At 55.4% G+C, this 11279-nt stretch overlaps 3 protein-coding genes across 12 annotated transcripts in view; 1 reads left to right on the top strand and 2 right to left on the bottom strand.

Annotated features, from left to right (window-relative positions):
- The window catches only part of PPIE (peptidylprolyl isomerase E), a 71558-nt gene extending 69568 nt beyond the window's left edge, over window positions 1-1990 (top strand). For 6 of the 9 annotated variants that reach the window (XM_055094992.2, XM_055094993.3, XM_055094985.2 and 3 more), the window contains exon 10: window positions 558-692. In XM_055094992.2, the coding sequence (XP_054950967.1) occupies window positions 558-665 (108 nt within the window). In that variant the 3' untranslated portion in view covers window positions 666-692. Of the gene's footprint in view, window positions 1-557; window positions 697-1706 lie in introns of those variants that run through there. The other 3 variants (XM_034962067.3, XM_034962061.4, XM_055094971.2) reach the window with 3 other exon arrangements.
- BMP8B (bone morphogenetic protein 8b) overlaps window positions 1-11279 on the bottom strand; it is a 35356-nt gene that overhangs the window by 8385 nt on the left and 15692 nt on the right. The window contains exons 4-7 of one of the 2 annotated variants that reach the window (XM_034962050.3): window positions 2697-2891; window positions 1768-1847; window positions 1133-1243; window positions 291-400 (exon numbers count right to left, since the gene is read on the bottom strand). In XM_034962050.3, coding sequence (XP_034817941.3) covers window positions 386-400; window positions 1133-1243; window positions 1768-1847; window positions 2697-2891 — 401 coding nt within the window. In that variant the 3' untranslated portion in view covers window positions 291-385. Of the gene's footprint in view, window positions 1-290; window positions 401-1132; window positions 1244-1767; window positions 1848-2696; window positions 2892-11279 lie in introns of those variants that run through there. The other variant, XM_034962045.4, reaches the window with a different exon arrangement.
- On the bottom strand, window positions 2983-10852 carry OXCT2 (3-oxoacid CoA-transferase 2). Its single transcript, XM_055094954.2, has one exon. The coding sequence runs from the start codon at window positions 9335-9337 to the stop codon at window positions 7784-7786; it is 1554 nt and encodes a 517-aa protein (XP_054950929.2). The 5' UTR covers window positions 9338-10852; the 3' UTR covers window positions 2983-7783.

Below are 11279 nucleotides of genomic sequence, written 5' to 3'. Positions count from 1 at the left end.
AGGAGATGGAGTCCGGGAGCTGCAGGTGCAGTCACCTTCCCGCGTGCCTCCCACACATGCAGCCATGAGAACCACATGGCATAAAGGGTGGCTGGGCCGGGCCGCCCCACGTATCCTCATCATCCCTGGGCCTTTCCAAGGAGGCGGCTCCAGGTGTCCAGCAAACACCATTTGACTGCCCAGAAAGGAAGCATTATCATAGGCTCAGAGCAGCTTTTGGTAATTTCTTTCCTCTCACACCAAGGCATTGTGTGCGCACGTGTGTGTGTGTGTGTTTTAATTTTTATTTTAGAGACAGGGTTTTGCTGTGTTGCCCAGGCTTGTCTTGAACTTCTGGGCTCGTGTGCTGCGATTACAGGGTGAGCCACCGCACCTGATCAAGGCATCACTGTTGAACCTCCTAAGGGGAAAACATAAGGCTGTGCAATACCAGGAACTGGGATTCTAGGTAAAAAGTTCTAGAAGGAAGCCTCAGTGCCAGAATCCACAAACACACAGAGTACTCAACAGTGAGCAGCACCAGTGATCCCATCAGAAACCTGCTTTTGTCCTTTAAGGTTGCCCCAGACACCAAGGCATCAAAAGCCAGGGGATCCAGAAAAAACACAGATGGCCAAGAGAGAAACTGGGGGAAAAGCCAAAAGGTTGAGAGCCACACCATCTAGAAGCTTCCTGCCTGGGGTGCGGCACAGGTGGGTGAGTGCACACACACACCCCACACACTGTGCGCACATATCACGGGCGGTCAGACTTGCCAGTGTACTCGGGGGCCCGTGTGTTAAGATCACACAGCCCCCACACAGTGTACACATCTGTTTCATGTGCTGTGCCTCTGAGCGCTGCACACAGGTGTGTAAGTGTCCCACAGGAGTTTGTTCGGTGCATAGAACAGGCATGTGTACACGACTGTTCACGTATGTCCGTGTTTGGGTGCGAGTCTACGTGTAGTGTGGCTGTATAAGGACCAGTTCCTGCAGAGCTGTGGGAAGTTAGCGACGTTACTGACTGTGCAGACAAAGCCCCCTGAGACGCGGAGCAGGTGGCCTCACTGCCCTCCCAGCCAGCTGGACCAGACCCCTCTCCAGAGGGCCCCCCACCCCAGGGGGCTGGGCAGGATGGGCACGGTACTGACCAGGGACTGCAGGATGGCGTGGTTGGTGGCGTTCATGCAGGAGTCCAGTGGGAAGGAGCACTCCCCCTCACAGTAATAGGCCGAGTAGCCTTGGGGAGCGATGACCCAGTCCTGGGGGGCAAGGGAGAAGGTGAGTCCCATCCATGTGCCCCTCCCTGAGCCTCAGGGCCCAAACCCATCCTCCAGCCCTGCAGGGCCGTCTCCCCCAAGAGGCTTGAATCCACCCAGGAACCCCCGGCAGAAAAGGCTGGGCAGGAGCTCAGGCCCAACATCCCCCATATCTTCACTTTGCGTCCCCTCCCCAGCCGGCCCTCCCTGGTCGGCCCTCCCTTGCCCACGCCTCCCAGAGCTGCAGTCGTAGCCAATGCAGGGAGGTCTCAGTTACCCTGTGGCAATGCTGACAGCTTAGTTGGTTGATTCAGTCTTCATTTTCATGGTTTTAAAAAAAAACAAAAAACTGAACAAAAAAAAACCCTTTCTCACCATATTCTCACTTTAGAAAACTTGGAAAACACAGAAGAAAAAAATACATAAGAAAATTGAAGTCACCCATGATTCTATGTCCTCCCTACAGATTCACTTCTGATCTACAGGTGGTGATTGTCATTTCAGAAACAAGAAGAGTCAGCAATTACCAGCCAGCCGAGGTCCTGGAAGCTGACATAGAGCTCGTGCCGACGGCAGACCTGCCGGCCGTGGGAGCCGTGGACGTCATCTGCAGGGACAGAAGGGGCAAGGTCTTTTCTGGGGTTCCTGCTGTGTGCAGCTACTATGGGGTACCAGGGTGGGGGATGCCCTGATGAGCACATTTGTCAAATAAATGAATGACAGGAAACCATTTGGTCTCATAAAGCCCATCCCTGGAACTCTGCTTGTACCATGACCCAGCTCAGAAGCCTGCCATGGCTCCCAATGGCTAGAGTGACACTGTGCCCAGTCCTCCCCTGTCCTTCAGCCTATGAGCGTCTTTATGCTCCAGTAAACAGCCCAGCAGGACCCTCGGCCATCCTGTGCCTCCTCCTCTCTGGAGACCCCTGTGACTCCAGCCCACCCTCTCCTGCCACACCCATTCCCGAGATTCAAGTGGCTCACGACCAGGCCAGTCAAGGGCCGACTCCCTGGGGAGGAGGGCACGGGGTTGGGTCAGGCCTGTCCCTGATCCTGAAGGGCTTGGCCCAGTCGGGGAGAAAACTCGCATAAGCAACTGAGGATCCCGCAGGGTGCCCAGGCACAACCGCAGGTCATGAGGGGCTGCGGCTCCCAGGGAAGGGGCAGCTGATTCTGAAGGAGGCTCCTGAGAAAGACCTGGAAGAGCCAGGGGGAGAGAGGGAGACTTCTGGGCAGCAGGGACAGCCAGGACAGGACAGGACAGCCAGGACAGCCAGGACCCTGCCGGTCACCAGGGTGCATCAGGGCAAAGATGGTGTCAGGAAAGGTGGCTGGAGAGTGGCCGTCAGCTTGAACTGACCTGAGCCTGAGGGCTCTGGGCCACCACTTGGTTCTCACCCTGCCTTTCTCAGCCAGAAGCCCACAGGGCCTTGGCCCCAGCCTGCCCGACCCTCACCAAAGATCCCTGGGAGTCGGTTGGCCTGCGGCAGCTCGTTGGTTTTCTTCGGCTGCCTCCTCCTCAGTGGCCTCACTGCCCGAGGGGTACGGATGGGACTCGGACTGGCCCTGAAGAAAGTGACCACGAAAGGCTGTTGGGAGCGCGGGGCCCGTTGACCCAGCAGGCCGGCCAGGCCAGGATCCACGCTGTGCCCTGAGACAGAAAGGAGAGAGGGGTCACTCACGGGCAGTGGCCCTGCAGCAGACACAGCAGCGGTCTCTCTGCCGGGGCTTGGGCAGGTCCAGGAGCGTGGAGGCTGAGGACCCAAGGGGTCCTGCTGAGCCTCAGTTTCCACATCTGAAGCCTGGAGTCCTTGGTCCAGCCCCTGCCAGTCCACATCTCTCCTGGGCACAGATTTGGAGGAGGTGGGAGGGGGTGCTCAGTGAGCTGCAGGCGGTGTTATTAGTGACAGCTGCATCACAAATAATAACATTTGTGAAGTGTTTTACAAGTTTGAAGATTTTTCCCATGGATCACCTCACTGGGTCCTTACAGTAACCCTGCAGCTCCTACTTCACAGGAGACCCAGAGTCCTACTGCCAGTGACTCCGAGAACCAGCGCTCCCACCTTGGTCCAAGGACCCCGAGACCTGTGTTCTGTCTTCCGTCCCGCACTTTCTGGGGTGTGAATGTCAAACTTATCACCGAGACAGCTCATGGCAGCATCTGCCAGGTTTAGTGAGTGCTTGTTCTGCTGGGCACAGCCCAAGAGCAGGGCATTAACTGTCTCCCTGATGCCCACAAGGGAGATGCCAGGCAGAGCAGAAACATTGAACCAAGTCCCAGAGCCCAGGTTTCAGCCTGCGGCAGTCTCATTCCAGAGCCCGAGTTCTTATGCACGAGCTGGGCTTATGGACAGAAAAGAAAGAAAGAAAAGGCTGAAACAGAGATCTGACTTGGGCCTCAGCCCCAGGAGGAGTGAAGCCTGTAAACGGGATTGTCCCCCACAGCCACTTCCAGACTGAGGATGCCGCTGAAAACATGATAACTAACCCTGGAGATGCCAAGCCTCACCAATAAAACTGTGTGTCATCCTGTACTTGTTTGGATTTCAATAACCTTTCTATTGTAAAAGCAATTAAGTAAAGAAACTTTTGAGGCCAGGCAAGGTGGCTCACGCTTGTAATCCCAGCACTTTGGGAGGCCGAGGTGGGAGGATTGCTTGAACCTAGGCATTTGAGACCAGCCTGGGCAACATAGTGAGACCCTGTCTCAACAAAAAAATAAAAACAAAAATTAGCTGGGCATGGTGGTGAACTTCCTGGGAAGCTGAGGTGGGAGGACTGCTTGAGCCTGGGAGGTTGAGGCTGCAGTGAGGTGTGATTGTGTCACCACACTCCAGCTGGGCGACAGAATGAGAGTGTGTTTCAAGAAAAAAAAAAAACAAAACACAAAACTTTTTCTGGTTGTTTAAAGAAGTCTCCACAATAAACATTTCAAATTTATAAAATCCCTTGGTGTAGTATACTGTAATTTACTTGATATTGGCTCATCATAGACATGTAGGTTATTTCCTGGCTTTCATGATAAAGATGGGAGTGCAATGGAGCCTCTTCACTCCGTGCATGGGTGAAATTTCCTGATACTGAATTGCAGAAGCATGATTACCAGCTCATTTTCATGTCTCTTTAAACAGTACCAGCTGTTCAGTTTACACGAAAGTACATTTCACCTCCATGTTATAAGCACAGATGTACACACGTATGTACACACATGCATATGTTTGCATAAACACACAGATGCACATACGCTTAGACAGACATTATACATACAGATGTATTTATTCCTACGTAGTTCTCCAGTACACCCTACAGGTCAAGGACACTGCCTGCCCCACCCTCAGTCCCACTCAAAGGTCAGCCCTTAAGCAGCTGTGCCTCAGCCCTGGTGTCCCTTGGCCACTTGATTGAACAACCAGTGAATCCAGAGACCAACCTTTGACCTGTGACATCATCTGCCACAAACAAATGCACTGGCAGGAGAGGCTCCCTCCCTCTCACGAGCATGGACAAGAGCTGCTGAGACAGGGAAGCTGTGAGCTGCAGATGCTAACATGGGAAGGAGGCCCAGAGAGAATCCACTGGGCAGGGCTTGAGTCACGGTGAGTCAAGGTTATGGGGAAGCAGCAGAAATACAAGGAACAGAGCTGGGGCACAGAGGAAAAGACAAGTGAGGTCACAATGGGGAGAGAACAGAGCAGCCTGAGTGGGGTGGTGATGGTCACCAGCCCGGGCACTGGAGTGTCACTCTGCAGACTGGCTGACACATGGGGACAGCCTGGGGCCCAGGGCAGCCCTCCTGGCTCCACTTGCAGCTCTGTCCTGTGACTCCCTGGGGAGCCCTGCCTGCCATGGGGCCTGGGAGGCCATCAGTCCTGCAGGCTTTCCTCACTATTTGCTTCTGTGCAGCTGTGTTCAAGGGTCTTATGGGGGGTCTCCCAGACACAGGACAGAATGTCGCATTAGATCAGTTACACCACAGACCCTCACAAAGCCCCTCTGAGCCAGGCCTGGCTTGGGTGCTGGGAACCCCTCTGTAGGTCTCACAGGCCAGGCGAGCCTGACTAGGGAACCTTGGAAGCAGCTAATCCCAGGTTCCCATTTTACAGAAGCAGAAACTAAGGCCCAGAGAGAGCAGCAACTGTCCAAGGTCCCAGAGCAAGGTGGGTCGGAGCCAGGATTGTCATATACTTTTCCAGCAAACTGCAGGGCCCAGCTGGATGTGGCTGGGCAAGATGGGGGGTGGTAAAGGGGACTAACAGTGGGTCTCGGTTCAGAGCCCTGCATCTGGCAGGCCTGGAGAAGCTCCCCCATCCCCAGCCCTCTCCTTCCAGAGCCCAGAGCCTCCCTTCTCCATCAGCTCTGCTTCTTACCCACCCATTCTTAGGCAGGACTCCCTGGCTCTAGCTGGCTGCAGGGAAGGCCAAACAGTCAAGGTGGGGGACTCTCAGGCTGCCCAGCTGTGGGCAGGCCCCTTCCAGAAAGGCGGAGTTGGAGGCCCAGAGGGTCACTTGTCCGCTTCTAGATACCTCAGCCTTTTGCACACTGCTCCTGGGAAACTGACGCCGAGGGCAAATCAGGTGCCCCTCTCCAGGAGCCCCAAAAGGCACCCCACTGCCCACTAGATGACATTTCATTTCAAGCCCCCAACCCCAGCCATAGTCCCTGGCCCCTTTTCCACACCCCCAGTCTGTGCCCTCCATGAGCGCCAACTCTCCCTGCCCTGCTCTCCTTCCCAGGATCTGGCCTTTCCTGCAGGGTGAGGCTCCAATGGGCCCCTTGGAAAGTCTGTCCTTGACCAGTGAGAACTTACTACTCTGACCACATGCCCCCAATGGCCTGGGAACCCCCAGAGCTACACTTATGCAGTGCATGCACCAGGCCAGGCTTGGTTGTCAACAGCACGTGTGCACGCGTGCATGCACACACACACACACAATCTTAATTTTAGTTTTTGAGACTATAGATTCAGGAGGAAATGCCTCACAGCCTCTTGGGTTACAACGGACCATCACACAAGTGGCCAGTTTGGGCCTCCATCCCAGAGAGGAGGGCCTAAGTGTCTGGTGTGAATGATGCAGGAACAATTCAAATGAAGCTGAGAAAACTCATCTAGTCCCTTGGTTAGGGTTCTAGAACTCCTCCTGTCCTAGGCTGTAGCCTTTGGCCACACACAGATAGAGGAAGCTTCCTGGTGGATTTCAGCACCGGCAGCCTCTCCCCTCTCAGTCTCTCCCATCACCCGGTCCCTTCCCTTGGAGATGGTCCTGCTTTCCTTCTACGGACATCTAGAAGCTTAACATCTCATAGGTCCCAGGAGGAGAGATGTGGGAGGAGGAGGGGAGGCTTCAGGGAAACAAAATTTAACAACAAAGGCCTCAGAAGAAATACCAGATAATGGATAAAAATGTTCAAGAAGGCCGGGTGCAATGGCTCAAGCCTGTACTTTGGGAGGCCAAGGCAGGTGGATCACCTGAGGCCCAGAGTTTGAGACCAGCCTGGCCAATATGGAGAAACCCTATCTCTACTGTTAAAAATATATATATATAAATTAGCTAGGCATGGTGGCACATGCCTGTAATCCCAGCTACTTGAGAGGCTGAGACATGAGAATTGCTTGAACCCAGGAAGCAGGGGTTGCAGTGAGCTGAGACTGGACCACTGTACTCTAGCCTAGGTAACAGAGTGAGATTCTGTCTAAAAAAGAAAAAAAAAATTACAGTAAGCTAAGGTTAATTGGCCCAACTCAGTGGCTCATGTCTGTAATCCCAGCACTTTGGGAGGCTGAGGCAAGTGGATCGCTTGAGCTCAAGTGTTCAAGACCAGCCTGGGCAACATGGTGAAACTCCATTTCTATAAATAAATTTAAAAAATAAAAAAAAAATAAGCAGGCATTGTGATGTGCGCCTGTAGTCCCAGCTACTCAGGAGGCTGAGTTAGGATTGCTTGAGCCCAGGAGGCAGAGGTTGCAGTGAGATCACACCATTGCATTCCAGCCTGAGCGACAGAGCCAGACCCTGCCTCAAAAAAAAAAAAAAAGAAAAAAGAAAGAGAAGGAAAAAGAAAAAACAAGCTCGTGAAGATAGCATGTCTTCCAATCACAAACTCACATCTTTGCTCGCCTATTTCTCACTGCAGTAGTAAAATGTCCCTTCAGGTGTACTCTGGGTTGAGTGATTTTCTCCCTCGTCAGTTTTTATCTCCATTTCATGGTTCAAGTACGAGGGAGGCGCTTGAATGAAATCTTGCTGTGAATGCGCTGAGCTGTGCACGCTCTGTGTAAACATCACAGAGCAAAGCGGACATCCATTCCTCACCACTGCAGACCTGCGCCTTGCAGTGCTCGAGAAACACAGTGAGGAACTGATCTGTTTTCCTGTTGTTTTTAATTAAAGTCGCAGCTCTCTAGAGGAGCACTGTCCACCTAGGGAGGAAAGTAGGAGGCCAGTAGCAAACCCCTCCCAGAGCTGGGGACATGTATTCCCCTGGGGAACCCGGTGGCACCCGCCCTGAGGAGCGCACCACCCCGCCCAGATCCAGGTCCCGTCAGGGTGCCACCTGCTGCATGGGCCTGAGGTTCGGGGACACAGCAAAGGCACACCCCGTGCTCTTTTTGATGTCGTCCACCGTCAGGCCCTCCCAGAGCTCCCTCAGCGTCAGCCCTTTCTTCCTGTGCACGTCAAACACGGCCTTCTCGGTGATGATGCGGTCCACGCACCGCTTCCCGGTCAGCGGCATGGTGCATTTCTCCATGATCTTGGGGGTGTTGTCCTTTGTGCAGTGCTGCATGGTGACCACCACTCTGGTCTTCTGACTGGACACCAAGTCCATGGCACCGCCCATGCCTTTCACCTTCTTGCCAGGGATCATCCAGTTCGCCAGGTCGCCGTATTTGGAAACCTGCATGGCTCCAAGCATGGTTAGTTGGATGTGTCCCCCTCGGATCATGGCGAAGGAGTCGTCGCTGGCGAAGAAGCAGCCCCCGGGAAGCACCGTGACCGTCTGCTTGCCTGCATTGATGAGGTCGGCATCCACCTCATCTTCCGTGGGAAACGGGCCCAGGCCCAGGATCCCGTTCTCACTGTGAAGATGGACAGTCATGCTGGGACTGATGAAGTTGCTGGCCAGCAGGGGGATGCCTATGCCCAGATTGGCGTACATGCCGTCCTCAAATTCCAGAGCTGCGCGTCTGATGATGCGCGTCCTGGCGTCCTCTTCCTTTCCAGCGTCTCCATCTTCCTCTTTCCGGATCGTTAAGCGCTCAATTCGTTTCTCGTATTTCTGCCCCTTTATCACGCGATCTACATAAATGTTAGGAACGTGGATGTCTTCTGGGGGGAAAGCCCCCACGTCCACGATCTCTTCCACCTCCACCGCCGTGACGTCTGCAGCTTTGCACATGGGCACGTTGAAATTGCGGGCGCTTCTCCTGAAGACCACGTTTCCTGCCCGGTCGGCCTTCCACCCTTTCACCAGGGCGAAGTCTGCCCGGATGGCGCGCTCCAAAAGGAAGTGGTCGCCGTTGAACTCCCTCACCTCTCGGGGCTGGCTCATGAGCGCCAGGTGGCCGTCCGGGGTGTAGCGGATGGGGGCGCCCCCTTCCTGGACCAGGGTCCCGTAGCCCGTGGGGGTGTAGAAGGCGGGCACCCCGGCGCCCCCCGCGCGGATGCGCTCGGCCAGGGTGCCCTGGGGCGTGAGCTCCAGCTCCAGCTCTCCTGCCAGGTACTGGCTCTCGCACAGGGTGTTCTCGCCCACGTAGGAACAGACGATGCGACGGACCTGCCTGGTGGCCAGCAGGAGGCCCAGGCCGAAGTCCTCCACGCCCACGTTGCTGCTGACCACCTGCAGGTCTTTCACGCGGGTCCTGAGCAGCGCGGCGATCAGGTTCTCGGGGATCCCGCAGAGCCCGAAGCCCCCGATCATGACGGTCGCCCCGTCAGAGATGTCCTTCACCATCTCCACCGGGTCCGCGTAGAACTTGGCACGGGGCCGGGGACTGGTGGCAAAGCAGCGGGCGCAGCCCTGGGACAGCGCGAGCCCTGAGCCGCCGGCGGGGACCCCGCGCCCGAGCACCGACGCCAGGAGCCGCAGCGCTGCCATAGTCGGCCCGGGTCGGAGGCCAGGACAGGCGGTGTGAGCCCTGCGTGCACCTCGGGCCGCGCGTCACAGAGCAGGGCGGACGCCCGCGCCCTGACGCACTCCCTCCCAGCAGGTCTCCCCGGCCAGGCGCAGGCTCTAGGCCAGGCCCGCGACCCGCAACAGGGAGGGGGCCGGCTCCGCCCTGGGCTGGGGGCCCCCGAGTCAGTCCTCCGTGTCCAGCGCACAGGCCCGGGCGCAGGACAGAGCTGAGGTCAGGCTCCGCGAGAAGGGCACAGGCTAGGTCCCCTCCTGCCCCAGTGGAGCCTCAGACACAAACTCCAACCACCCCGCCCAAGCTTCCCCCCAGCTTCCCCAGCTCATTAAAGACACCAAGTGTCCAATGAGCAGGCGCCGCTGGGTGACACCGACGCTCATGAACACCTTCACTGGGCATCACTCTGTGCCAAGCACCCTCCTTTAATCCTGTGACAACCCGGAGAGTGAGTGCCTGCCCCACTACAGCCCCCCAGAGCTCAGGTTCACCCCTCACTGCGACAGTGGGGACACTATCCCTCACCTCCATCAGGAAGGGTCCCTGCTCTGAAGAGGCCCCCAGTCTTGTCCTCTGCGTCCCCCCGCCCTCTCCACCTCCCCCACTCCAGCTCCCTGCTCCAACTTGTGCGGAATTTTGCAGTTTTCTTCCCTCTGCACAGAATCACTGCATCACCACAGCAGCGTGCAGGGGGCTCCTCACCTGGAAAGGACCTGCCTTGTCCCGGGTTCTCTCCAGCCCCAGCCCATGTCTCTGCTCCCCTTCCCCAGCAAAGGTTCTGGAAAGAGCTGTCTCCTGCCTCCACTGCCTGTCTCCCTCCACCTCCTCAGTCAGACCCACACTCCACGGATATTTGGGTCATCAACAACCTCTGTGATGGCAAAACCCTTGGTCACTTCTCTGTTCTTGCCTTCAGTGCCCACAGCAGTACACAAATGACAAACCCTTGCTTCTGGAAACACTTTACTCTGGCGTCTGGGTCACCTCATCCTCCAGGTGTCCTGCTCCCTCCCTGGCTGGTCTCTGTGGGCTCTCTGTGGCCCCTCCTTGTGAGGTCTCTGGATGTTGGAGGTCCCAGGGCTCTGGGCCAGGCCCTCTTTCTTCTCCATCACTACCCTCCTTCCCTAGATGACCTGGTCCCATCCCATGCTTTAAATCCACTTACATGCCAGCACCTCCCTCGCCTGGGTCTTCACGCTCACCGGTCCCTGTAATGGCATTTCCATGAGGACCAGTGATCTCAGTAACATCCCAGGGGGGTCAGTAATATTCCAGCCAAAAGAGAACCCTTGGCCACCCACCTCAAACCTGCCCTTCATCTATCTTTTCCCCAAAAAGAAAAATCTATTGAAAAAAATCCACAGGCTCCAACCACACATCATTCAGGCTTCCTCCTGTTCCCTCACCTCCTCGCCAGCTATAAGCATGTCCTGACACTGAAATCGACTCATCTTTCTCCATCTCCACTGCTACCAACAAGTTGCTCACAGCGCCCACCTGGACCACTGTGGGGCCCCCACACGTCTCTCTGACTTCACTCTTGTCCATCTCAGTCTGCTCTCTCCACTGAAGTCAGGGGGTTCTTTATTTTATGCATATATTAAGTTTTAATTTTACAACAGTTGATAGTTACATAAAACTTTGTAAAGATAGTACAGAGGCTAAGGTGGGAGGATCGCTCACGCCCAGGAGTTGGAGGTTACCATCAGCTGTGATTGTGCCACTGCACTCCAGCCTGAGCAACAGAGCCAAACCCTGTCTCAAAGAAAAAAAAACTACACAAGGAGTTCCCATACACCTGGACCCAGTTTCCTCTGGGAAATGCTAATATTTTACACTAGTAGGGTACCTTTCTCATAACTAATGAACCAATACTGATACCTTATTATTAAGTAAACACCATGATCGATC

Source organism: Pan paniscus, chromosome 1 (genome assembly GCF_029289425.2).
Source record: "Pan paniscus chromosome 1, NHGRI_mPanPan1-v2.0_pri, whole genome shotgun sequence".
Classification (NCBI taxonomy): Eukaryota; Metazoa; Chordata; class Mammalia; order Primates; family Hominidae; genus Pan; species Pan paniscus.
This window is presented reverse-complemented; position numbering and strand designations above follow the sequence as displayed.

Bases quoted from the DNA above. Each gene is read 5' to 3' on its own strand.
- OXCT2 (XM_055094954.2), bottom strand. From the start codon at position 9,337: ATGGCAGCGCTGCGGCTCCTGGCGTCGGTGCTCGGGCGCGGGGTCCCC.